Raw genomic sequence first — 25,490 nt, 5'->3', positions numbered from 1 at the left:
CCCCAACTCATTCCATCCCACTCCACCCCATGCCACCCCATCCCATCCCACCGCATCTCATTCCATCCCACCCCATCTCACTCTATCCCACCCCACCTCATTCCATCCCACTCCACCCCATCCCACCCCAACCCACTCCATCCCATCCCACCCCATCTCATTCCATCCAACCTCATCCCACTCCAATCCACCCCACCCCACCCCATCCCACCTCATCTTCTCTTACTCACTTAAGACATTGCTCCAACAATCCTTCCTTGTCTCTTATGTATCAGTATCTCTATCAGACCATTCTTGTTGACACAAAGTGTCTTAATTTATGCTCACCCTACTAAAAAAAAAATTGTTCATACGTGCCCCATGAGGTACCCTTGCGATCAAGGTCACCATGACCTCCGTGTCTCTGAATCCAGGGGCCCACAGACTCCATTGTGCTTGATCTGTTGGCAGCGTTTGGTGCTGACGATTGCTGCCTCCTCCCGGACACACTCTCCTCAGGGGGCTTCTTGACCCCCTACTCTCCCAGTGCTTCTCACCTCATTGGCCACCTCATCCTGATCTCCTGGCTGGTTCCTTCTCGTCTCCCCCATCAGTAAGTGTGGGAGTTGCCCCATCTCCTCTTTCTATGCACACTCACCCCTGTGGGGTCCCACCCAGTTACCACGTGCCAACAACCCCAGCATGGAGCTCTTCCCTGGAACCAGACCCACACGTCCACTGGCCTCCACTCATTTCCACTTGGATGTTAGCAGGCTTCCCCACTCTACGACGTTCAAAACAAAACCTCTGAGCACAGGACTGTTAAGCTAGATGTGAAAAAAACAAACAACTGAATCTCTATATGTTTGGAAATTAAGCTATTTATACCTCCAGATAATCCATGGATAAAATAAAAAATCACAGTGGAAATTGGAAAACAGTTTGACTGCATAATATTGAAAATTTATTATGTCCAAACTGTGGGATGCAGCTAAAGCCTTGCTTGGAGGGAAATGCATACTTTAGGGAAAAAAAGGAAGAAAGTGGGAATGTAAAATGGTGCAGCTGCCATGGAAAACAATATGGAGGTAACTCCAAAAATTAAACACAATTACCATATGATCCAGCAATTCCACGTCTGGGCATGAACCCCAAAGAACTGAAAGCAGGGACTCGAGCAGATATTTGCTCACCCGTGTTCATGATAGCATTATTCACAACAGCCGAAAGATGGAGACAACCCAGCTGTCTGGGAACACGTGAACAGACAAACAAACTGTGGCCTATCTGTACAATGGAATATTATTCAACCCTAAAAAGGAGGGGAATTCTGACAGATGCTGTAATATGGACTAACATTTAGGACCTTATGCTAATTGAATTAAGCCAGACACAAAAAGACAAAGATTCCACTTATCTGAGGTCTCTAGTGTAGTCAGATTCACAGAGACAGAAAGTAGAATGGTGGGGGCCAGGGTCTGGGGGAGGTGGATGGGGGGGGGTCACTGTTTAATGGGGACAGAGTTTCAGTTGGGGAGGATGAGAAAGTTCTGGAGATGGATGGTGGTGATGGTTGCACACCAGTGTGAATGTGCTTAATGCCACTGAACTGCATACTTAAAAATGGTTAAAGTGGTGCATTTTATGTTATGTGTATTTTACCACAATTTTTAAAAAAGTAAAAAAAGAAATGAAACAAAAGAAGGCTGCCAATCAATGAGCTAAGCACACATCTCAGAAAATTAGATGAGCCACAAACCCAGAGACCTGAAAAGCAAAGGAATAATAAATACATCAACTAATGAAATAGAAGTCAAAATATTAGAGAGGATCAACAGGCGACCGGCATCCGAAATGAAAAGGGTCATCACTTCAGGGTGACCAACTCGGGACTTCCTCGGATCTTGCACCTGAAGTACTGGGTCTCAAACCCCTCCACACCCAGGGACAGGTGGTCACCATGCTTCAGATGCTCAGACATCCAAAGGACAGTAAGAAGATATTAGGAACAACTTCTCCCAGTAAATTTGAAAATTTAGATCTAATGGATAAATTCCTAGAAAAATACCATTAATTAAAACCTAACCAAAAGAAATAGTCTGAAAAGTCCCATAGCTTTAGAGAAACGGGGTCCAGAATCACACATCCTCTCTCACTAGGCTTCCCCCCAGGGCTCCTCTGCAGCAGCCTGCTTCCTCTGCCCTGGGTCCCGACCATCTGAGAATCCAGTTCTGGGGGGGAGGGGGCGGTGCTGGCGTTCTGGGACACTGTGCAGAGGTCGAGGAGAGTGCAGAGGAGAGCAGCCACGCTGGCTGGAGGGAGCGGGGCGTCCAGAGCTTCTCCAGGCATGGGAGCATGTTCAGAGGCCCCCCATCCTCAAGCCACACCTTGCCCCCGCCCCTCAGCTTCCGTGTCTGTAGCTGGAGGGGCTGGGGATCCCTCTGGCCCTGCCGCCCCTGTCTGGACTGGGCTATCTGGGCATCTTGTGGCGCCCGCCTGCCTGCTCCCTCTAGTGTAATTGCTCCGAGATCTCAATCACCACAGTGCAAATAACAGGTGTTGGTGGGGCAGGCAGAGCGGACCTCGCCAGGGCTCCGCGGGGCCGTCAGATGACAGTCTCTGGTGGGCAGCAGGAGTTTGGGCGAGAAGCATCCACGAGTCACGCGTGCCACGCACCAATGACCACTGCCAGAGGTCAGCACCATCCCGGGGTTCTCCCTCAAACCAGCCCGTAACCATAGCAACTTGCTTCAACCCTTGAGCCTCGGTTTTCCTGAATCCAAAGGGATGACAGAATTCTCACAGGAGGGCAGGGATGCCGGGCTGAAAGTGTCTGGGAAATTGCAATGTGCAAGCCCTTCCTCCCTCCCTCCACTGTTGGTCAGCCCCACACTCAGACCCTCAGAGAGCTGAGACCCCATCAGAGCTGGACAGAGAAAGTCACCCCCCCACCAGGGCCGCCTCCTCTGTGTTGTTGCATCACCTGATTCAAATACCCCGCCCTTGCCACGCTCTGTCCTGTGTGGGCATGTGTGTGTGTGTGCATGCATGTGCATGTGTGCATGTGTGCGGTGACTCCACCATGTTATTTAGTCTCCTGGCACCAACCGTGGGCAATTGCCCTTCTCTGGTGACCTGTGTTGCTCAGATAGGGCCACGTCAACCCTCTACAGTGTGGTTTCGAGGTCCTAAGATCTGGGTTAATAAGCGACTCTGAGTCAGCTGGTGCACCAAGGGTCACGGGGCTCCCTGAGGGATCCGCTGGGGTGGGGACTGCCTGGCTGTGGTGGCTGGAGCCAGGTGATGGCCGGGTGGGCCCACCTAAGGGGGTGGGGTCGCAGGGCTGGGCAGGGGGTTGGATCTGGGAAGTAGGGAGTGAAGGGCAGAGGGGCCTCTGGGATAATTCCCAGTCGTTATTACTATAGTTGTTGTTATGCAGATGGGCAGGAGGAAGAAATACAGAGCTAGAACCTCTGGGCTCACAGGATAGACAGAGGGATGGACCACACCGGCCACCAAGCTCAGAGATGGCAAACACCTCTCCAGGGCAGCTCCCAGGGGCCCCCACACTCTGCCAGAAAAAGCAGTCAACTATATCCCAGAACAGCAGTGTTGGGGGTCGTCTGGACCCTGTCACCCACAACATGCAGGGCAAAGGGGCCTGCCCACCTGAGCTCCACATGGAGTCAGGGAGCCTGGGCTGGGGCTCAGGTCTCCGGGGCCCCTGTTCAGTCTCTCCCCAGGTTCTGGTCCCGAGTTAGTCTGCACTTGTGTGTGTGTGTGTGTGCATGCTCATGCTGACCACGTGAGCACGCAGAAAGTGCCCCTCGCAGCCCGGGAGGCGTGGCCTCTCTCAGCAGGGTCCCTTCCCTCCCAAGGTGCCCATGAGGCCTCTCTCAGGAGGGTGCTGGAGGACAGCCATTCCACTGACCTGGATCACAGCGTCCAGCCCCAGCCGGGACTGCTCCGCGGCGTCCCCAGCGCCAGGTTCGCTGGAGGCAGAACTCATCTCGGGCCGGAGCATGAGCACGGGACCTCAGAGAAAGCCAGGGCTTGGCTGCCAGGTGCGTTTCCTCCTGGGACCCTGGCCAGGCCAGGTCCTTCAGTGCACAGGCCCCACACCTGTGTGGTACCTGGCTCCCTGTCTTGGGCACCCAGCTGCCCCCTCTGGCTTGGCGAGACCTCATGGCCAACCGAGCCCCTAGGCGTTGCTGTGGCAACCGCGACGCTGAGGGCTGGGTTTCCTTGGAAACAGGAGTGCAGGCCTTTGTTTCCATGGGGACAAAGGAACGCGGTTGGCTGGAAGCCGTTTCCTGGGAGAAGGGGAGACGCCCTGGGCAAAGCCGTCCACCTGAGTGATCACACCCCTGGAGGGGTTGGCCTTTCCCTCACGCCCCCCACACCTGCGGGGAAGAGCCCTGGCCTGCCATTGGCAGTCACCCCGGGAGAAGTTGTGTGCTTGTTGGCCACACACCAGGTGGAGGTGGTGTGCAGAACGCCAGTTCCTCCTAATCTGTAATCACAAACTACGAGGTTTTTTTCTAACATTTGGAAAAGAACTTAGATATCAATAATGCAATGGCATGAAGCAGATGGGTAGACTGAGGCCAGGAGAGGGGAAGCCACCTGCCCAAGGACCAAAGGAGGCCCCCCATCTTCCTGACCTTGCACGTGGACGTGGCTCTAGAATCTGATTTCCCTCTGGAGCCCTTTCACGGTAACCTACTCTGTGGACAATGCTTTCCACACTTGCTGTGTGAAATCCATTTCCTCTCACTCACTGAACCTTCCTGGAGCGACATAAAGGACCGTTTGGGACACTCCCAGCTCACCGTTGGGGTGGGGGGGCCCGGTCCTGATGGATGGGTGAAACGAGGGGAGGCAGTGGGGGCTGTCCCTGCAGACACAGCCTGGGCCTCCTGGGGGCTCTGGACTGAGCCTGGCACTGGGCACTCAGCCATGTGGAGCCCTCTTTCCACTCCACTCAGGGCCTCCTCATTCCAAGCCGGACCTCTCCCGACCAGGCTGATGCCCACAGGAGTTCCTCTTGGAAGGGGCAGCCACTGGAGTGGGTCCTGCCGCTAGACCCAGGACCTAGCGGTGACTGCCCTTGTAACAAGAGGACGTGGATTCAGGGGCCCTTGGAATGGGTGCCTCTCTGAGTCTCCCAGAGACCGGGGCTCCTCTGAGTCGGTCTCAGCCCAGGAGAATGGGAGGTGGCCTGCCGGGCCAGGAGGGACCAGGCAGTGCGGGTGGACCCTTAGTGGGTGAGTACCTCCATCCCCAGTGCTGCCAGTAGGAAGCCTGATGGGGCCCAGGCCGCTTTCTCAGAACCCAAATTCAAGAAGAGGGGCGCCCGCACTCAGAGGAAGCTCTCCCCGGGAAACCCCTGCGCTCTCTTCTCCTCCTGACGTCCCCAGGGACCCTGCTCCCCTCCACGCAGAGGCCAGCCATGTGGGTCCCCCATGCAGGGACAGGTAGGCTCTCGCGCCAGACACAGCCCCGCTGGGCATCCGGGGCTGGCATAGGTTCATTAGACTGCTCCTGGGGGGATGGGAGCCTGGTTGTCCCACTAACCCTTGCCCCTCAGGACTAGCAATGACTTCCAGCTTCTGAAGGCACAAAGCAGAGGTCCAGATTCAGAGCCCAGGGGACCCACACCATGGCCTGGGCACCTCCTGGGCACCCAAGGCTGCCCATAACACCCCCCGGAGTCCTGGAGCCCACGTGGGCCTTGAAGACTGAGCCCCGAGGAGCTTTGGAGAGGTATGATGTGCGAGGCAGGGGGCAGTATTTCCTGCTACCTTGAGGCAGGGCCTCATCTGACTCCAGCCAGTGAGCTTGGGGCCTTAGAGGGTGTGGCCCTGCCATCCAGGGAGAGCTCCTGTCTGGGGGCTCAATGCGGGGTGCTCAAGCAGTAGGTTGGGTGAGGAGGCTGCAGAGGTCAAGGTGACCGTCTGTGAAGGTCACCTGGATGAATTGGAGCAAGACTTCACTTGCTGGAAACCAGCCTCTCATCAGCCTGACGCACAAGCTTTGTGTTCAGGGGCGGCCCGGTGGCCTGGATGTGGGGGGCGGGGGCGGGAGGATGGGGGCGGGTGAGTAGGACCCCCCGATCTGGGGCCATATGCCCAGGTCAAAGGCAAGTTCACTTGGCCCAGCAAGGTGGCGGTCCGCACATGTGGCCCTCCACAGTGTTGGGCCTCAGAAGGGCCAGTGCACCACGCAGGGTTTCACATCTGACTTAGAAAGTTCCTTCTGGCTGTAGAGTCAGCCAGGGGGCAAGACGGAAGGCAAGGGCGGCCTTTCTGTGGGCCAGTGGGGCCCGGGCTTGCCACTGGAGTGGCCTTGGCCATCCACAGACCAGCCTCTCCCTCTTGTGGTGGCTCCATGTTTCTGCGCCCGCTGTCCTCAGAGGACCTCACTGCCCCCTGGGCGTCCCCTTCCTCGGTGGCAGAGGAGGGGTTTCCTGGGACAGAGGACCTTCAGTGCTAAAAGCAGGAGAGCCCTGGGCAGAGCAGGGAAGTTGGGCCTGTGGTGGGTGGGGCCTTCCCGCCTGTGCCCTTTCCCTTCACCCCGCCCCAACTTCCACCTCGGCCTCTTTTGCCCCCTGAAACCCTCGTGGCCATGCAGAGAAGCCCAGCGCATGCCGGCCTTCACCCCTGCCCACACCCTCTTCTCCAGGACGCCTTCCCTGGCCCCCGTGGGCCGGCCCCCTGGAGGCTCACGCAGGCCCTGTGCATACCACCCGAGGCCTCCCTGCTTGGCATCCATGCTCGTGGCTTCTGCTCCTGGGCCATCGATGGACTAGAAGGAGAGCCCTCAGAGCAAGGCTCAGCCCTGGGCCTGGGCACGGCCCCCAGGGAACGTTCTGGAATGAGTGGAGGGTGGGAGAGAGGTCCCCACCATGCTGGGGCACCTCTGTGGGATGGGCTGGTGGGCCGGTCGGGGTACAGGGAGGACGATGGCTGGTTCTGACCCGCATCTTAATGGGACTGGACTCGGCTCTCTGCCTGCCAGTGCCCTGGACGCTGAGCCTCCTTCTCAAAACTTGGGGAAAGTGCTCAGCGTCCTCGGGCAGCGAGGACCGTGCTCTGGCCTCGCCCATCACCACCTGCCCAGCATGTGGCCACCTCTGTCTTTGTCTGTGCTCAGAGGAAGGCCCCCTCACAGATGGGCCGCCCCCATGTTTTCTGACTGTTCTGTCCTTGAATCTGGAACGTTGCTGGGTTTCACTTGGCCCCCACCATGTTTACAGAGACAGGTCACCTACAAACTCTGGAATTTCAGCTTCCCTGGGACAATCCACAGGCCTGGCCATCCTTGGCTCATGTGTGGACAGGGGGACACAGGGCTGGGGTAGGGAGTGGATAAGATGAGTCAGAAACCAGCTGGCCTTGCCTCTTTCTGTACCTCACTGGCCCAAGGGGCACCAGAATTTGCCATCCTGACCCAGACCCTCCCCAAGAGGGGAAGGGACCTCGCAACTTGGATGAAAGCATAGACTTGCTGGAGCGAAGGCCTCGTCACTCCTGCCCTCTCTCGTCCTCACCCGGACAGGTGGGAACTGGGGTGGGTGCTGCTGGGCCTGCTGTGGGTGGGACTCATGCACCCAATGTGTCCTCTGAAGTTGGGTCACACACAGGGCAATACTTGGGCAGAGGGCAGGAGCCTGGAAGGAACACAGAGCCCTCTGTTCCAGCCCCTCATGGCCTCCAGGCTGTCGGGCTCGCCATAATGGTCTCTGGGATGCGTCTGGCTTCCCCGTCACTGTCTGTGCTCATTTGGTGACTCCGTGCCCCCGGGGACATGAGCCTCCTCTGTGGAGCCGACTGCACACTGGCAGACGTCTCTCCTGGCAGGCAGATCGGGAGGGCTGGTGACTGCTCACGAGAGGAGTGGTTCCTGCCGGCAGCTGGGGCTCAACTGACCTGGGTTCACGGCCTCTTTGGGGCGTGTCCCCTGCAGGTGCTGGACAGGAAGTAGGCTGTGCATCCTGTGGTTTTACCAGAATACAGCCCGGTTCTGGACACCAGCTGGGGCACCAGCTCAGGCACTGCCCAGAACTGCTGACTGCTGCCAAGGCTGACTGTCCTCTGCCCACTGGGCGGAGTCCCAGGCCACTGGCCACCATCTGGGTGTCGACGCCCCTCTGGTCATCTGTCCCAGGCTGAAGCCTGGCCATGGGACAAGAGTGGAGGCCCTGTAGTGGGGTGGTCAGACCAGAGGAGCCGCTGGGAGGCTCACATTTGGGGACACTATCAGGTCAGCCTCTCGGGGTCACCCCAAGTGGGCCCCTGGGCATGTGTGCTATGGGAGTCTGTCTTAGCTCCTCCCCTCTCTGTCCAGCTCTTGGGGCCTCTCTCAGCATCCACTGCCCAGAGGACTGCGAGGGGCCCTGAGCCTGGTTGTGGGTGTCCAGACCTGACACCCCCAGGGTAAGGCATGTGAGGCTCCCCGAGGAGGAACCACCCTGTGTCCATCCGTTCAAAGGGTTGCTGGAGAAGGTGCCGTGTACAGGCCCAGTGGATGATCCTGGCGAGGGGATGCTGGTGAGGCTCCAGACTCTGCCCCCTCAGGGCACCCGCTCTCAGGGAGCAGCTAAGACTAAACCCCAGACGCCGCCTCGTAATGAAGGAAGGAGCGCAGGGAGGTGCCTCTGCCAGGCGACCGGAAGGCTTGGGGGTGTTGGGCCATTGACACCCTGCTGAGCACCCACTCGATAGATAATCGATAGATAATCATAGGAGCTGAAACTGACAAACTCTTAGAAGAGAACAGGGGAAAAGGGCATTGGATTTGGCAACGATTTCTTGGATATGACGCCGAAAGCACAGGCAACAAAAGTGAAAAATAGATACATAGGATAAATTAACAACTTTTGTGCATCAAAGAATGCCATCAAGAGATGAAAAGGCAACTCTTAGAATGGGAGAAAATATTTGCAAATCGTATATCTGATATTGGAATTAACGTCCAGAATCTACAAAGAACCCCGACAACTCAGCAACCAAAAAACCCAAACAACTTGAAATAAAAATGGGCAGAAGACTTGAATAGACACTTCTCCAAAGAAGATATATAACTGGCCAATAGGCCCATGAAAAGATGCTCAACATCACTGATCATTAGGGAAAAGCAAATCAAAACCACAATGGGATACCGCCTCACACTCATTAGGATGGCTGCCATCAAAAAAAAAAAAAAAAAAAACCCAGAAAAATAACAAGTGTTGACAACGATGTGGAGAAATTGGAACCCTTGTGCGCTGCTGTGGGAGTATACAATGGTGCAGCCACTACAGAAAATGATATGGAGGTTCCTCAAAAATTAAACATAGAATCACCATGTGATCCAGCAATCTGACTTTGGGTAGACGCACAAAAGAATCTTTTCATCCAGGATCTTGAAGAGATATTTCTACAACCATGTTCCCAGCAGCATTATTCACAACAGCCAGAAGGTGGAAGTGACCCAAGTGTCCATTGATGGATGATGGATAAACAGAGAGTGGAGTATCCGTACAATGGAATACTATTCAACCGCAAGAGGGAGTGAAGTCCCAATTCGTGCTCCAAGGTGAACGAACCTTGAGGACATTATGGTACGGAAAATAACTCAATCACAAAGGGCCAATACTGTGTGATTCTACTTATATGAGGGCCCTAGAGTAGTCAAATACATAGAGACAGAGAATAGAATGGTGGTTTTGGGGAATGGGGAACGTGTTTAATGGCCACATTGACAAGGCTGCAGGGACCCAGGACATGGTCTAGGAGCCAGGACTTGGGCTTGTCCCGCTTGGTGAAGCTCCCCGTTCCATCCTAAAACCCACAGAAGCTGTGTAGGAGGGATCCTCTGGCGCTGGGCCTGCCTGAACCGCCCATTTCAGCAGCTCCGGCATCGCACCGCATGGGAACCTGGGGAGGAGAGGCGTCTGGTGCAGAAAGGATCGCTGGTCTCTGGATGGCAGGTGGCTGAGATGCTGCTCGTCACTGTCAGAGCATGGAGGCATCTTGGAAGCCCATCGCATGCAGCTTCCTTATTTCTCAGCCGAGGCCTTTGAGGCCAGATGGGGCGGTGACTCATCCAGGGTCTCACAGGGAGCAACCCCTGAGCTTGTCCTTTCTTGAGGTCTGACAGTACTATGTCCACTCTCAAGTGTGAGCAGCTCCTGGCAGGTGCCCTGGGCACGTTGGCTGAGTTGAGCCATGAAAGTCCTGCCACCTGGTACAGAGGGAGGGGTCCACACAGGCACTGGTGGCTGGTGTGGACCTCAGCTCACCTTCTCGGGGAATCACACAGGTGGCCAGGCCAGTGTCTGCCTTTACGTCCTAGAGGCCAGTGCAGAGCTGTGCCTACTGGGCGCTTGACAAATGTAGCCTAGACAGGCGGGGCTGGGAAGTCTGCACAGTGGTGGCGTGAAAAGGGGCTGGTGAGCACAGGGCCCATGGGGGCAGCATCCTGGCAGAGATCCTGTCACGCTATGTGGCTGGGTGTGGACTTACTGTGGTTGGCTGAATAGTGGCCACTTCCTAGTCCCCAGAACCTGTGACTATTGCCTTATAAGGCAAAAGAGTGAGGCACAGGTGAGAAAGAACTGAAGATTGTGTGATGAGAAGATTATCCGGGATTGTCCTAAAGGCTACCTCAAATGTCCTTGTAAGAGAGAGGCAGAGGGTGATGACACAGACACGAGGAGAGGGCCACGTGAGGATGCAGGTGGAGGCAGAGTCATGTAGCCAGGAATACCGCAGCCACCAGGGGCTGGATGAGGCGGGAAGGATCCTCTGGGGAGCCGCTGGGGAGAGCGCAGCCCTGCCCACCCTTGATCTGGGGCTTCTGGCTGCCAGAACTGAGAGAGAACAGACTTCTGCTGTTTTAAGACCCCAGTTTGTGGTGATCTGTTGCAGCAGCTGCAGGGAACTCACACACCCACCTTGAGCAACAGTCGCCTGGTGTCGTCACCGCCAGACGACTCATGTCACACCGAGACGGTGTGGGGTCCACCATCGTACTTCCTCCATTCCTTTCATGGATTCTGATCAGGCAGCGCGCCCTCTCCCCGCCTGCTCTCTCCTCGCGCATCTGGGAAGTCCTGAAATACAGGATCCGCACACTTGCCCTGAGTTATGCTGGGAGGTGGAAGCAACACAAACACATGTTGGCTCCCCAGGTTGGCATGTGCTTCCGCCGCTGCCAAGACCCTGATGGAGCTCGTCAGATCCACACGGGACACTGACCGTGTCTGGCCCTCCTCCCCTCGCCCACCACACTGGCTCTGCAGGGGGTGGTCCTGGGCGTGGTGGCCTGCAGGCCTCTGAAGCATGTGGTTTCTCCATAGTCAAACGCTGCCTGGCCGGCTGGCGGGGCACATGAGTCCCTCTGCCAGCAGCCTCATCCTTCTCTTCTCTCTTCCCGGCTCTCCTTGCTCTGCCCTTGCTTGTCTAAGCAGAGCTCTCGTCCAGCTTCTTGGGGCCATCACTCATTCACGACTCCACGGTGTTCAACTGCCTGCTGTGCACCAGGGTTTGTGCCACCTCCAGGACACACCGAAGAGGCTGACCCTGTTCCAGCCATGTGGAGCTTGCCGTCCAGGGGTGATGGGCATTTACCACCCATCACAGAGGCCTCGAGGGGAAAGGACAGGGGCCCGAGCTCACCAGTGGGCCCCTTGAGGCTCTGGGAATGCACGGGAGTCCAGCAGGCAGCTGGAGAGAATGGGGGAACATGTGTGGAGCCCCAAGGTGGCGGGGCCAGCTCAGGAAGTGGCGGGGGGCCGGCATGCCAGAGCCGAGCAAGGGACAGTGTGGGGCTGAGCTGAGGCCACAGGAGTGGGTCAGCCGTCAGCCAGGCAGGGTCTGCTACTCGGCCAGGGGAGGAGGTGAGGGTTCCCCTGTCTTGTGGGCAACGGAAGCTGGGAAAGGGATGAAGCCAGAGTGTCACACTGTTGGATTCCATCTCCCTGGGTGGGCGCACTCTAGGAGGCCAGGGGGAGCAGGAGGCCATGAGGAGTGGCTCAGATAGGGGCAGCGACACCCAGAGGAGAAATGTGGGGCTAAGGAGGGCAGGCCAGGGGGTGGGCGTGGGTGTGCAGAAAGGGGAGGAGCGGATCCAGGACTAACTGGGCAGAACTGGGGTCACCCCTGAGATGGGAGCCTGGGGGCGTGAGCACTGCTCTGCTCTGGGGGGAGATTGGAGTCCCACGTTGAGCTTTTTGGGTGCAAGGTGACTGTGAGACATCCAAGGGTGACATAAAGTTGCCGTGGGGTGGCTGGGCCTGGGGCACAGAGGAGCCAGGGTGTCAGCAAAGAGCCACGATGGAGGCAGCAGGGGTGAGATGATCAGCAGAGGAGGAGAGGAGAGAGGACCAGCCTTGGGCACTTTGATGTCACTGGCCGGGGGAGGGGCTCCAGGGTAGAAGGAGATGGCTCCCCAGATGGCAGGAGGGTTGGGTGCACAACGCGGGGCCACCCCTGAGAGCGGAGCAGGAGCAGCTCGCTCCCCAGTGGAGGAGCAGATGATGGTTGGGGCAGCTTGTCGGGCGTGGAGCTGAGCCTTCTTCTGGGCTCAGAGCCCCTGGGCTCTTCCGACGGGGCACTGGGTCTCCTGGGCGAATTCAGGAGAGTTGTGAGGTTCCTGGAAAGTGGGGAGAGGAACATGAGAATCAGTGAATTGCAGACAGTGGTGTCAGGAGCCACCTGGGCCCCATGACTGAGGGTAAGGGTCAGGACTGTGGGACCCCCCACTCCTCTGCACCAATGCCCCTCCCTGCAGGTCAGAATCCCACAGAGATGGAGGATGGCAAACGGCAGTGGATGTGGAGGACAGAGCGGGATGCAGGTGGAGTGTGAGGTGGACCAAGGGTGTGTGTGTGTCCTTGCACCTGAGCAGCTGCCCTGGGCAAGGGGAAGATGTGCTCTGGGCAACCCCAGAGGACAGGACTGGGCTAGGTTTGAGGAGGGAAATCTGTCTCTTTGCTTGACAGTGGGAAGGGCTGCCCTGTGAGGTGATGAGCTCCCCGTCCTGGGAGGCATGGAAGCAGAGACTGGGGCTGTAGCTCTGCAGAGGGGCTTCCAAGCACATGGAAGTGAGGGGCCTTGGATCCCGGTTCTGCCCGCAGCTCTGACTCAGGTGCAGCTCCCTGGGTGTCTGAGGCCCACGCATGGGTGGGGGCGGGGGCCTCCTTGCAGGGCTGCAAGGGCAGTGTCTGACATACCTGGCTGGGGGTCTTCTCTACGCTTCGCTGTTTGTAGATCCACCAGTGGGGAGCACCTGATGCACAAGGCCAGCCCAGAGGGGCGGGGTCAGTGGGAGCAGCTCCCTCCTGCTGGTTGGGACTTGCACAGCCCTGAGCAGGGAGGTGGGCTGGGCCTGGCAGGGCGCCCAGCGCAGGCGCGGGAGGGAGCCAGCAGGGTGTGGCTTCCCATCCTGGCGAGGTGGAGCCACGGAGACGTCCCCTAGCACCAGACTTTCTCCAGCGCCAGGCCCAGGTGGGTGCCAGCCCCTCTGAGGTAGGGGGCCAGGCAGGGTGGGTGGGCAGCCCGAGGGCCCTGGGCTCTGGGCTGGGGGCTGGAAGCACAGCCCTGCAGGGGAAGAGGCAGAATTCACACTTGGGCTGTGGGAGGCACCTAGTTTCCAGAGCACAGGTGTCAGAGGGGATGTTCAGGTTGCTATGGAAACGCAGCCCCCAGTCCTGGCCTGAGGTTCATGCCTTTCCAGGCTGCCTCAGAGACAGAACAGAGGGGCATGCCCCGCCTCATGTTTCTCATCTGGGCAATGGGGATGCCACATGTGCCCTCCAGTCCGATGGGGAGGCCCCAATGTCACAGAGACCCAGCGTCTGCTGCTACTGGGATGACGGTGGGAGGGGGAACCATAGGAACAGACCCTCTGCCTCTAGGAACAGCACAGTGGGAGCAGGCCGGCAGAAGTCCTGAGTGTGATGTTCCCTAGGGCCGTCCTGAGCCTGCATGTGCCTTGGGCCTAAGATGCGGAGTCAGTGTGATGGGTGGGAGGAGCCCTGTGAGGCTACCCCAGGTGGTCACCAGGCCCTGCCTCCCTGCCCCTGTGACATTCTTAATTGTTGGTGACTGACTCACCCTCACTTCAAAGGCCTAGGCCAAGTTCAGCTACTTAACCCGCTGCACCACACCCACCTGTCACTCTGGAATTCTGCTCTGCAGGGAGCCGGTGCCCCACTGGCAGACCTGCTCCTTACCTGCACCTGAGCAGGTGCCTCCTCCCAGCCCGTCTGCACAGCTAGCCTCAGAGAGCTCTTCACCGGCTGTCCTCTCTGCCCGGGCCCCAGCCATGGCCGTGCAGGTGCCCCTGTGGCACCACTACCTGCAGGCCATCCGCTCTCGGGGGGCACCCCGGGCGCAGGACCACCAGCGTGCCGAGAACGTGTTGTTCACAGTGCTGGAGCACGTGCATGCCCGGGACCCCCGCTTCCTCGTGGACTACTCCCACGACCTGGAGGCCTTCCAGTTCACCCTGCGCTCCTCGGAGGACCCGCTGGACATGGAGGTGCCCCTGTGGGTGGACGCAGAGGCCCTCCTGATCGAGGAGCTGGGGGTCCCTGAGACGGGGGATGGCCCCGCATCCTGCCGCCTGGGCGTCCCCAGGGAAGTGCCCGGCCTGGAGCGGTGGATGACCGATGACGTCTTCAGCGCTTCCGAGGACAGCACCACATGCTGTGGCCACATCGTGCCTGGCAAGGTCCTGCATGTCCTCAAGGACCTTCTGGTGGCAGCCATTGTGCACTGCAAGCACCACAGCCTCATCACGCCAGGTAGGGGCCAAACCACTCTGTGCATGCGTGTCTGTGGGCCTGCGCGTGAGTGCACACGCGTGTGATGGTGGGGCGTGAGCACAGGAGTGTGACTGCTCGGTGTGCGTGTCAGGGGCTCACAAGTTGGAAGACATCACTCTGAGGTCCTTTCTAGTTCCAAACACCTCTAAGAAGACGGGTCACGCTTTTTAAACGGCCAGAAACTGTGACCAGCGTGTGGTTTTCCAGTTGACCTGCTTGATGAGGTTCCGACACGGTTCTGGGCAAGTGGTTCTGTTACAGTCGCAGATCAACATGACGGTCCTCACAGCTGTCCCCACTTCCAGCGTCCGGTCACGTTGCACTGGGCTGGGAGGACTATGTGTGTCTGTGTGTGCGTACAGGCGTGCGTGTGCATGTAAGTGCGTGATGGTGCAGCCCTGTGAATACATGCATATGTATGTGTGTGTGTATGTGCATGAGTGTGCACCAGTGTGGATGGATATGCACGTATGCCCATGTGTGCACAGGTCTGTTCCAATTTGTGGCCCAGCTGCTAACTGGTGTTTGGGGCCGCCAGCAGGCTCTGGGGCTGGGTGCTTCCAAGTGAACCAGGCATCTGGCCTCAGTCTCTCCTCTGGGTGCCTTGTTGATGTGATCTGGGGGTGGTGAGCCCTGGGGTGGGCAGGGCTCCCCTCCAGCAGGGGCTGCGGGCCGTGATGGCGTGGAAGGACGGGTGTAGCCTGTGCAGGGCCCACGACAGGGGGGCCCTGAGTGACGGAGCCCATCCTCCTGGGGGTCGAGTTGTCCTGGCAGGGGATTGGGACAGAAGTAGAATGTCCTGCTCCCCTTGGGAGGGGACGGGTGTGTGGCAGTGGTGGCTGCCACTTGCTCCCAAAGGTTCATTGCCTGGAGCCACCTGGTGTTCGCCTGGTCCTCACATCTGCCATGGTGGGGTCAGTGAGTAGGAATGGTCAGCCCCCTTGAGCGACGTGCCCTGGGCTGCCCTGCATGTGGAGCCCAGGTCTGGCTGCACATCCAGCCTCGGGCCCAACTGGTGGCATGGGGACCGCAGTGACCTGAGCCTGCAGGACCACCCTTTCCTCTGGCTACTTCCTGTGAGTTCCAGGGAAGCCGGGCAGGCATCTGCACACTGACGTGGGGGATTCAGAAGGTGCCTGGGCTTCCAGACGGACTTCCAACATGAGGAGGGGCGGCTTCTAACCCTGGCCCCTCAGACCTGCCTGGTGACCCAGGCAGGTGGCCACCCCTCGGGGCTGATGACAAACAGTGTCTCACAGGGTGGCCCGAGCCTGTCATTAGGTGCCCCCAGAGCCTGAGACTCGCCGACATCTTCTCTGGTCATTTTTTGAACCTTCCAATTATCGCAGGCGGCTTGGCAGGACTCTTTCTGTCTTCTTGCCTGACCTAATGTGGCCGTTCCCACCTGCCCTATCACCTGCAGGCCCTCCACCCTACCCCAGAGACAGACCCCCTGTTGGGGTGAGCACGAGGCTCTGCCCAACCCTGGCCCTTCGGGCACGCTCTGACCGCCAGGCCCCTCCTCACCACCCCTGGTTGCTTCCAGGCTGAGAAAGCAGGAGGCTGGGAGTCACACCCAGGGGCCCCACGGAGCTGGCATGTAGAGAAATTCCAGGCATTATTTCCTGACACTTACCTTAAAAGGGAAGTGGCAGCCCCAGGTGACAGGGTTCAGGCTGCCCCCACCCTGGGAACCGGTGAGACGAGATAGGGGCTGAGTTGGGGAGTGGCTAGGACAGGGGTGGGTGTAGCAGGTTACCTTCCAAGCCACCTTTTAATGGACAAAATGTATGACCAATGGTAGATAAGGAAAGGAAGGCATCAGTGGTGGCTTTGCATGACACGTGCCTCAGACGCTGAATTGAGAGGGGCCGGGATCACTGAACCCTTCTCTCCCCTTAGCCGATGGGGAAACTGAGGCCCATGCGGGGGATGGAGTGGCCTAGGTGGTAGAACCAGGACTTGCTCTGGGCTGAGTCCCAGGGGGTGGGAGGAGCACCCTGCAGGATATTGGGGGAGTGGGGTCCACATAACAGGGGGCTGGGCTCCTTCCTGCAGGACCCCCCGGGGCTGTGGACAGGCTGGGGTGGGCTGTGCTGGCTGTGGGAGGTGGGGCCACGGTTCCCACACCCACTCACCGTGGAGACTTTTGTCCAAGGCATGTATTGGGGACTCCCTCTGGGACATGGCTCCCAGCTGGTGGGCCCCCCTGACCTCTGACCTGGGCACCCTCACTGGGCAGTGTCAGGGGAGGAGAGAGGAGACTGCTCCAGGTCTGGGCTGGGGTTGGTCAGGGTCAGCGATGAAGGTGCCCCCTGCCCTCCGCGAGAGACCCCTGCTCAGCTCACCCCCCTCACGTCCTCTGGTATTAATTTGTTTTTAAGGTGAAGGGGACAACTGAGGTAGAAGGCCAGAGTGCCCCTGGTCAGACCAGAACGCCTCCCACCTCCCCAGCCCCCAGCCCTGTTGCCCCATGGAACGTCCTTCCTGGGTGGTCTGGGGGCTCTGCGTTGGGGGAGTGGGTGCTGGGCTGAGTGGGGACCGGAGCGGGAAGCATCTCTTCTAGTATGTGTCATTTGTAGTGTGACAGGAGGTGACAGGCTCTTGTGCAAGTAGCTGGGTGTGAGTGGAATCCAGGGTGGCTGGGCTGGGTCCACTGTCAGCCTTCTGGGTCAGGGCCTCCGGGGGCTGGCCAAAGCGGGCTCCTCCCAACACGGGACGGCCAACGCCTTCAGGGACACTGCGTGTTCTCTCCCGCAGGGGCCGATCCTGGGGCCCAGCCCTGCTCCTCATGTCCCCAGCCCCTCCGGAGAGCTGTGTGAGGGGCAGAGTTTGAGATGGAGGCTCTCGTGCACGGGCTGACTTGGAGGGTCCTCAGGGACGCTTTGAGGGAGCAGGAGGGAGTGGGAAGGAGGGAGCAGGTCTGATCAGAAGAAAGCCTGCTTTAGACCGACCCTCCTGGGCTCTGGAGCCCGAGTGCCCGCAGAAGCTGCCCTCCCAGGGGCTGGGCTGTGATAGCCCCGTGCACCCCTCACTGGCTACGGGCCACTGGGAGGGTGGGAGCCAACCTCTGGGTGCCACCGGGCAAGGTGGCCGGCTGCCAAAGGCTGTCTTCTGCAGAGGGGCAGCTGTGAACTGTCAGCATCTGGGGGTGCTGGGGCCACCAAACACACCTGCTCCAAGACTTTTCCTGAACGCTGAGGAGGCCCTGGGGATGTCTGGGCATCGGGGTGCAGACTCGCAAACAAGCTGCTCAGAGAGGAGCGTTAGAGACTCTGCCTCACCTTGCTCCGGCAAAGAGCTGCGGGGTCTCAGAGCTGCCTGGGCTGTCGGGGAGTGCTTGAGGGAGAGCCTGCAAGAAGGACCCGGCCTCTCCCTGTGTGGGACCCCTAGGTGTCAGGCAGATGGGGAGGGGTCCTCAGACCCAGCACCCTGTGGGGCTCACTAGGGGACCATGTGCCGAGGGGCCCCACCCTGGGGTGGAACTGCTCCTGTTTGAGCCCTGGCCTCCTCTGGCCCAGCCTGGGCTGCTGCTGCCACTCCCTCCTCCGAAGAGAGCTGGCAGCCATGGGGTGGGGGTGGAGGGGGCTCTGGACGGACGGACGTCCAGGGATGGAGCAGAGCGGGTCGGCTCACGGGCTCAGGAAGGCCTGGGGAGGTGCAGCCACCAAGCTCCGGCCACCAGGTGTGAGGGCAAGGGAGACCGGCAATGAGGACATTTCTGACCTGGGCACCTGGCCAAGGAGAACCTCAGTGCAGACGCTGCTGTCATCACTGAGGCCTCGATGTCGCTGAGGTGACGATCACGCCGATGAATGGCATCCTCATTGCCTTAGTCATCTCGGGCTGGCACGTAACAAACACCAAGACTGGGTGGATTAAACGACAGAGGTTATTTCCTTATAGCTCTGGACGGTGGACGTCCAAGGTCAAGGTGTCACAGGGTTGCTTTCTCATCGGGTTTCTCGGGGGTTCCTGGCTTGCAGATGCTGCCCTCTCGGCGTGTCTTCACGTGGCCTTTTCTCCGTGTCCCCCAAGTGTTCCTCTTCTATAAAGACTAGTCGGATTAGAGCCTACCCCAATGGCCTGTTTAAAGACCCCATGTACAAACACAGTCACAGTATGAGGTGCTGAAGCTTAGGGCTTCCACATAGGAATTTGGGGGTCATCATTCAGCCCCTCACAGTTGCGCTGGCATGGACCATGCCTGGCTGAGGTTCTGGGTAGACGCAAGTGTCGGGTTGGAGGAGCAGCAGCCTGCAGGTGGCAGCCTGGGGGGCGGCAGAGAGGGCCGAGGTGAGAAGTGGGGAGGGTGGCATAGGCCAAAAGGGCAGCAGGAGGAGGGTGGTGGAGCATCCTGGGAGGCAGGGTCGAGCACACATGAGGGACCAGCACGGTGGGTGGGTTGTTGCAGGTTCCCTGAACGCAGCCAGCCTGAGGGAGGAGGGGCTCTGTCTGTCCCTGCTGGTGTCCAGTGGCTGGAGAATGATCCGCTTCAACATCGTGCCCGTGGTGCGGAGGAAGCACAGGGTGCCCGCCCTGGAAGGGGCCCAGCTGATGCCCTGCTTCCCCGAGGGCAGCTTGAAAAGAATCATCAGCCAAGAGGTGCCCCTGGTGCCGGCCAGCGCCCAGCACTGGAGGTAGGATGTGCCTCCTGGGTCTGTGGGGCCCTGGGGAGACCCTCACTCTGGGCATGGGTGTTTGGACCACGCGGATGTTACTGGGTCTCTGGGGGAGTTTGGGATCTGACCAGAATGCTCGCTCCCTGCTGCTGGCTTTGCCCCTCTCAGAGGTGTGAGGAGGGTGGGGCTGCGCCCTCTGCCCCTGGAGCGGGCTAGTGTCAGGCTGAGGAGAGACTCAGAGAAACCTGGAGCGTGACAGGCTGCCCCGGATGGGACCCTTTGTCACCCAGCCCAGCGCCTTCCTTTTGGGTGGGCAAGCAGAAAGAGGACAGATGGCTTGTCCAGGGTGCCAGCAGGTTCCTGGAGCAGCTGAGAGGTCCCCACACAGTGAGGGTGGTCAGATGCTAATGACTTAGCACTGGGGCTTTGCTGGCATCTTCCACCTGGGCTGCCCCTCCCCAATATGACATGATGTGACCTCCTGCCATGAGTGTCCCCATCCGTCCCCCCAACCATGGTGTTGACTTGAGAATGCCCCGCCCCTGCCCAGCCCTGTGCCCCAGCAGCTCCTCCTTGGGGACCCCAGTCTCTGCCCCAGGAGACTGCAAGCTCAGTGAGGGCCGCTGGCACCCGCAGGGAAGAGGGGTCAGTGTCTGTGAGAGGGAGAGAGGGAGTGGGGGCACTGGGCAGAGGCTGAGCCCCCTTCGAGACATCTTAGGAATGTGGCCCTCGGTTGAAGTAAGCAGGGGTGCTCTTATTTGGTTGAGCTAGGTCTTGGCAGTGGACGACATCTGTCCAGCTGGCCATGCCCTGCTGTGATTTTCTGCCACAAGGGAAGGCTCAGCAGGGCCCCTGGGAGCCCCGACCCCCTGGGCTCCCTGCTGACCCGTCTCCACACAGAGCAGGGCTGTGTCCTGGCTTGTGCGTGACCACTGCCCGTGAAGCAAGGAGGAGGGCTCGGCTGAGCAGAGTCATTTTTTGGAAGTAGATGGGAAAATGGCCTTTCCTGTGCCCCGGCCACCACAGACTCGGGGCGTGGGGGTGGACGACTGTCCGTATTAAACCTCCACAGAGAGTGGGGCCCAGTAGGGTGCCGTCCACAGCTTCCACCCCTTCAGTGGCTCGGCAAGCACAGAGTGAGCGCCACTGCTGTGCTATGCCCCATGCTGTGGGCACTGCTGGGGAGACAGAGGTTCTGAGCCCTCGGCTGTCCTGTGGCTGCCCCGTGGAGGCTGGGCTTCCCGAATGGGGCTTGGAGTCGAGATGTCACACCCTGCCAGGCTGGGCTGGCTCCGCCCATACCCCTGCCCAGAGACCAGGAGGCACTGCTCTATCTTGGGAGGGTCAGAGTGACACCTTCCTGTCCACACTAAGAAGGCTGGCCCGGCCTGGAGGCTCCCTAGGTCCCTCTGTGTTCTGGGGCCTGGGCAGCTTCCTGAAGACCAGATGTGTCACACTTGATAGCCATCAAGTGCAGTCCCTGAAAAACACATGGGGGCTGGGGTGGGAGCAATGAGACAGCCCTTGTTGTGGCCTGGGCTGTCCCGTGGGGCTCAGGAGCTTCTGATCCTGGGGAGGCCACAGAAGCTCAGGGGCTTTCCTTTCTGGGGATGAGCTGTGGTTGCAGGGTGCCCACAGATGCCTGGCTGAGGCCCCAACACTGACCGAGTGTGATGTGTCTGTCCGGGCCCCCAGGGTCTCCACTGACTACCTGCTCACGAGGCTGCTCGGAGCACTGGGCTCCCTCCAGGGCCACCGCCTGGACAGTCTCTCCATCCTGGACCGGGTCAATCACGAGAGCTGGCGTGATGGTGGCCAAGGCCCTGGTCTGACGTTCGGCCACCTGAAGGTATGCATCGGGGGCTCAGTGGGCGCCCTGCTCCCACTCCACCTCTGCTGGGCTGGTGTCTGCAACCAGGGGATCGAGGGAGGGGCACCCAGGTTTGGGCCTCCAGCTGGCTCCCCTCACTGGACAGCCTGGAATGAGCTCCGTGTGGGAAGGGTCGGAGGCCTCGCCGGGGTTCCAGGGAAGCCATGCTGTGGCTCAGGAGTGACATCTGGCTGCAGGGTGCTGCACAGAGCCCGCCAGCTGGTGTCAGGCCCCTCTGTCCCAAAGTCCCTGCCATCCTGCCCTGTGTCTGTGAATGCTACCAGCCAGGGGACCCCCTCTGAATGGACCCAGCCCAGTCCTGGCACCCTTTCTTTGCTGCTCACTGGGCTGCTGTGACACTGCTGGAACGGTGTGCCCCAGGGCTCCCTAACCATCAGGCACTGAGAAGAGCGACGGTGGGGAGGGGCCAGGGCTCTGACCCACCCCAACCCCCAAGGCAGTGAAGGGGAAGCGGGTGGGGGCTGTGGAGTCCTGGGGTCTCTGCCGGGGTGAGCAGTGATGAGGAGCATGGCTCTGTGCACCAGTGTGGGGCGTCAAGAGAGAGGTGGCCCATCCTGGCACAGGATATGGCTCTGCCACATGTCCCCACATGACCACAGGCCACCCACTGTTTCTCTTGGCCTCTGGCCCCACCCCTGAGGGGGTGCCAGCTTCCAGCAGTCCTTTGAGCTCTGATGCACAGTGGTCCCCGAGCTCCATAGTGAACGAGGGGTGATGGGGGCCGGCGGAGGGAGAGGGTGTGAGATGCAGGCAGGCAGCCATGTGGAAGGAGAGGCGCCCTTGGCTGGGGTCTCAGGAGCAGGGATGGAGGGGTCTGGGGCAGCCAGGTAAGTCCACTCTTGTGGTTCCAGATGTATTCTGGGCCCAGGCGTCCTGAGCACACCGACCGGCTGGGACGATGCCACAGGGTGGGGCTCTTTGGGTTGGGCTGCAGGCAATGTGCAGGAGGTCAACAGTGGGAGGCATGAGGGAAAGGCCCGGAGGGTGGATAGGAGCCTCAGAATCCCCCGAGAGGGGTCTTGGGTGGCTGTCCTGGAGACACCGTGGGGCACGATGGAGGGGAGACTTGGGTGGGGCCCCAGGGTGCTGCTGAGCTTTGCCAGGGAGTCAAGGGAGGTGCCAGGTTGGGGGCAGCAGGTGGGAAGGGGCTGGGACTCACCTGGGGACAGCGGGGGAGACAAGAAGGGTGGGGGAGAGGTGACGGTGGGGTGGGGGCTGTCCAGGGTGGAGGCACAGGGCGGGTGGGGACAGCTTTGATGAGGGTGGTGGGCTGTGGGTGCCCAGGGGTGAGGGTGGCAGGAGGGCAGAGTGGGGTGCCCAGGCCAGCCCACAGCCCGCCCGCCAGGCGAGGGCCTGACCCGGCCATCCCGCCACCCGCAGATGGTGCTGCTGTGGGCCTCGGTGCTCTTCCCGGCACCCGAGGACTGGGCAGAGCTGCAAGGGGCCACATACCGTCTGCTGGTGGTGCTGCTCTGCTGCCTGGCCACCAAGAACCTGCCCCACTTCCTCTACCCCGAGCGGAACCTGCTGCAGGACTCCGGCCTGGACCTCAACGCCCTGTACCAGCGTGTGGAGCGCTTTGCCAGCCAGCCCGAGGCGTTTCTGCGCATCCACGTCACCCACCTGGGCCGCAGCCCCCCGCCGCGCATCGGCAACGGGATCAAGGCGCTCCTGCAGCTGCCCGCCAGTGACCCCACCTACTGGGCCACCGCCTACTTCGACGTCCTGCTGGATAAGGTGGGTGCCGGCTGAGGGAGCCTTGGGCAGGCCCAGGGTCACACGAGGGTGGGGACAGAGCCCTGGTCCACTCCCCCAGGGTCAGGAGCCCAAGGAAGGCTGCGGTTAGGTCAGTCCTCCAGAGCAGCTGTCAGGAAAGATGTGACACCTCGGGTCAGATAGGCGATGAGTCCCCCCCTGCCCGCTGGTCCCTGGGAACCAGGGCACTATGTCTGAGCCTGCCCCCATTCCCATGAGAATCACCCCCAAACCCATACTTGACGAATGCTCAGAGCTCCACCTGCCTACCCTGGGGCTCATTCCTCATGGAGTGTGGCCGTCCCTGGGCCTCATGGGGACAGTTTCCTGCTGCATCCCTGGACTCAGGAGTCCCACAGCCATGTCCCTCATGACTATGTGTCTTCTGGCTTTGAGTTCGGGGGCACCTGGCTGCTCTGTCAGCTGCCCCTCCCTGAGCTCCAAGGTTCTGCCAGCTCTGCTAAGCCCTCCCCTCCCCTCCCTCACAGAGCCCACTCCCACTCCTTCCCCAAGGGCTACCCTCACCCTCACCCCAAAGAGCCAATATGGTCTCCTTCCAGGGCATGACGCGTGCTCCACCCTCAACAAGCACGTAGTGGGGCCTGCTCTGTGTCAGGCCCACCCAGGGACACCTGCATGTGAGGAAGGGCCCGTGGAGGAGAGGATCCTGGTCAGGTCCACCTGCGGGGAGGACTGTGCAGGCTGAGAACCAGAAGCAGGAAGGCCCAGCGGTCAGGGAGCGCAAGTTGTCCCTCACTGTGTCCCAGGCCCTGTGACAGGCTCCCAGATGGCTCTGTGACCCTTCTTTCCCCAACCCTGCCCACAGTTCCAGGTCTTCAACATCCAGGACAAGGACCGGATCTCAGCCATGCAGAGTATCTTCCGGAAGACCAAGGCCTTGGGTGGCGACGAGAGCTGAGCTGGGCTGCCCAGTCTCTGCCACCCACAGCCTGGCTGCACTGCCCCACGGGAGGCTCCTGGGACACTTGGAGAAGGGAACGGACTTCACCTTGAGGCGGGCGGTGGCTGGTGGAGGGACTTCATCCCCAGGGACCACCTCAGACCACCCAGGGGACAGCCTCCCGGGATCTGAGTGCTGAGCTGCCGGCATCCTGGAGCAACTGCCTTGTCTCCCCAGGCAAGGCCTGGGATGAAGGTGCCGTGTACTTCACGTGATGTGTGTTGACCCATCCCGTGGGATGTCATCAAGACTCTGAAAACCGAGTGTCTACATGAAACCTGGAGCTCAGGAGCTTGTCCCCACCTGTGTTGTATGCTTCTCTGTGGTGATGAAATACTATAGACCAGATCTTGAATAAATTAATGTGTTGGATATACACAATGGGGATGGTGCCCACCACTTTGTGTGTGTCTATGTGGAGACAATTTCCCCTGGAAACAGAGAAGTGGAAGAGGCTTGTGTGTAGACAGACAATTTCACACTTTCTCCTTTCTCCGTGAATGATCCTCCCTTCCCAGGCAACCCCACCTTCTAGTCCACAGAGGAAACTGAGGCAGACAGAGGGGACACCCCCGGCCCCCACCCTCAGGCCCGTACTTGTCCTGTCTGCTTCCTCCTGTCACAGTGGAGGTACCCCCTCTCCTGTGTAAGGCAGCCTCTCCCAGCATCTGACGCTAGCCCCTCGGTCCAGTCTCTGTGCTCTATTTCCCCACCTTGAATTCTCTCATCAGTCCCCTGCAGCCAGCTTGCAGCCATTCCCCACTGAGCCGCTCATGCAGAGGGTCCCAATGACCCCTGTGTGTCCCAGCCCAGCAGGCATTTTCTACTCTCCACCCTCTTTGGCTTCTCAGTGACATTTACTCTTCAGCTTCTGAGCCACAGCCCACAGCCCGGGCTCCTGGGAAGGGACCTACAATTGCATAGCAAGTCCGTGTGGCAGAAACTTCCCTCAACCTCCTCCAGAGGGACCTATGGCCATGTACCAGAGTAACTACACAGGGACGAGAGATAAGGTCCTTTGATGGCTATGGGACTCAGGACCTGAGTTGACACCAATATAGGAGACATGAAATGCCATTAGAGTGGGGGCTTGCAGAAGACAGAGTCTTGGTCCACTCTGATTCACAATAGATACAAATTGTCCAGGCCCACCTTGTGGTCGCTTCCTCGGGGTCTGAGTGTGTATCAGGATGGTCATACTTAGCAAGACTAAGAGCCATCATGGGAGGAAACGCCAAAGGGAAGACTTTAAAACCACCCCTACCGCACGGCCGTAAGAGTCCAGCACACCGTGTCCTGGGGGCAACAACAGAACTTAGCGACACTCTCAGAGACTTTGTGTCACCGGTACCACCTCAGCAAAAGTCAGGTGGGTCCAAAATGAAATAGTTACGTATAAATCCAACAAAACATGTACAAGATCTATACGCGGAAAACTACAGAAGTCTGAGAATGAAGTCAAAGAGA

General features: G+C 59.4%; 2 protein-coding genes across 7 annotated transcripts in view; one reads left to right on the top strand and one right to left on the bottom strand.

Annotated features, from left to right (window-relative positions):
• CROCC2 (ciliary rootlet coiled-coil, rootletin family member 2) overlaps positions 1 to 4,048 on the bottom strand; it is a 75,985-nt gene extending 71,937 nt beyond the window's left edge. The window contains exon 1 of the mRNA XM_070620240.1: positions 3,911 to 4,048. Coding sequence (XP_070476341.1) covers positions 3,911 to 4,003 — 93 coding nt within the window. The 5' untranslated portion in view covers positions 4,004 to 4,048. The remainder of the gene's footprint in view (positions 1 to 3,910) is intronic.
• MAB21L4 (mab-21 like 4) lies at positions 3,889 to 24,404 on the top strand. Of its 6 annotated transcripts, none has more exons than XM_070620265.1 (6): positions 3,889 to 4,043; positions 14,095 to 14,773; positions 19,209 to 19,434; positions 21,112 to 21,265; positions 22,688 to 23,044; positions 23,889 to 24,404. In XM_070620265.1, the coding sequence occupies exons 2-6, from the start codon at positions 14,293 to 14,295 to the stop codon at positions 23,979 to 23,981; spliced, it is 1,311 nt and encodes a 436-aa protein (XP_070476366.1). In that variant the 5' UTR covers positions 3,889 to 4,043; positions 14,095 to 14,292; the 3' UTR covers positions 23,982 to 24,404. The 6 variants fall into 6 exon arrangements, with proteins under 6 accessions (XP_070476366.1, XP_070476367.1, XP_008532755.1 ...); XM_070620266.1 differs by having other exon boundaries at positions 3,905 to 4,043; positions 14,166 to 14,773; XM_008534533.2 differs by lacking the exon at positions 3,889 to 4,043 and adding an exon at positions 13,157 to 13,472 and having other exon boundaries at positions 14,166 to 14,773.
• Positions 24,405 to 25,490: the final 1,086 nt, after the last annotated feature.

The sequence above is a fragment of the Equus przewalskii genome, chromosome 5 (assembly GCF_037783145.1).
Source record: "Equus przewalskii isolate Varuska chromosome 5, EquPr2, whole genome shotgun sequence".
In the NCBI taxonomy this organism is placed as follows: domain Eukaryota; kingdom Metazoa; phylum Chordata; class Mammalia; order Perissodactyla; family Equidae; genus Equus; species Equus przewalskii.
Note: the sequence above shows the minus strand (reverse complement) of the source record. Positions and strands in the feature narration are given on the sequence as shown.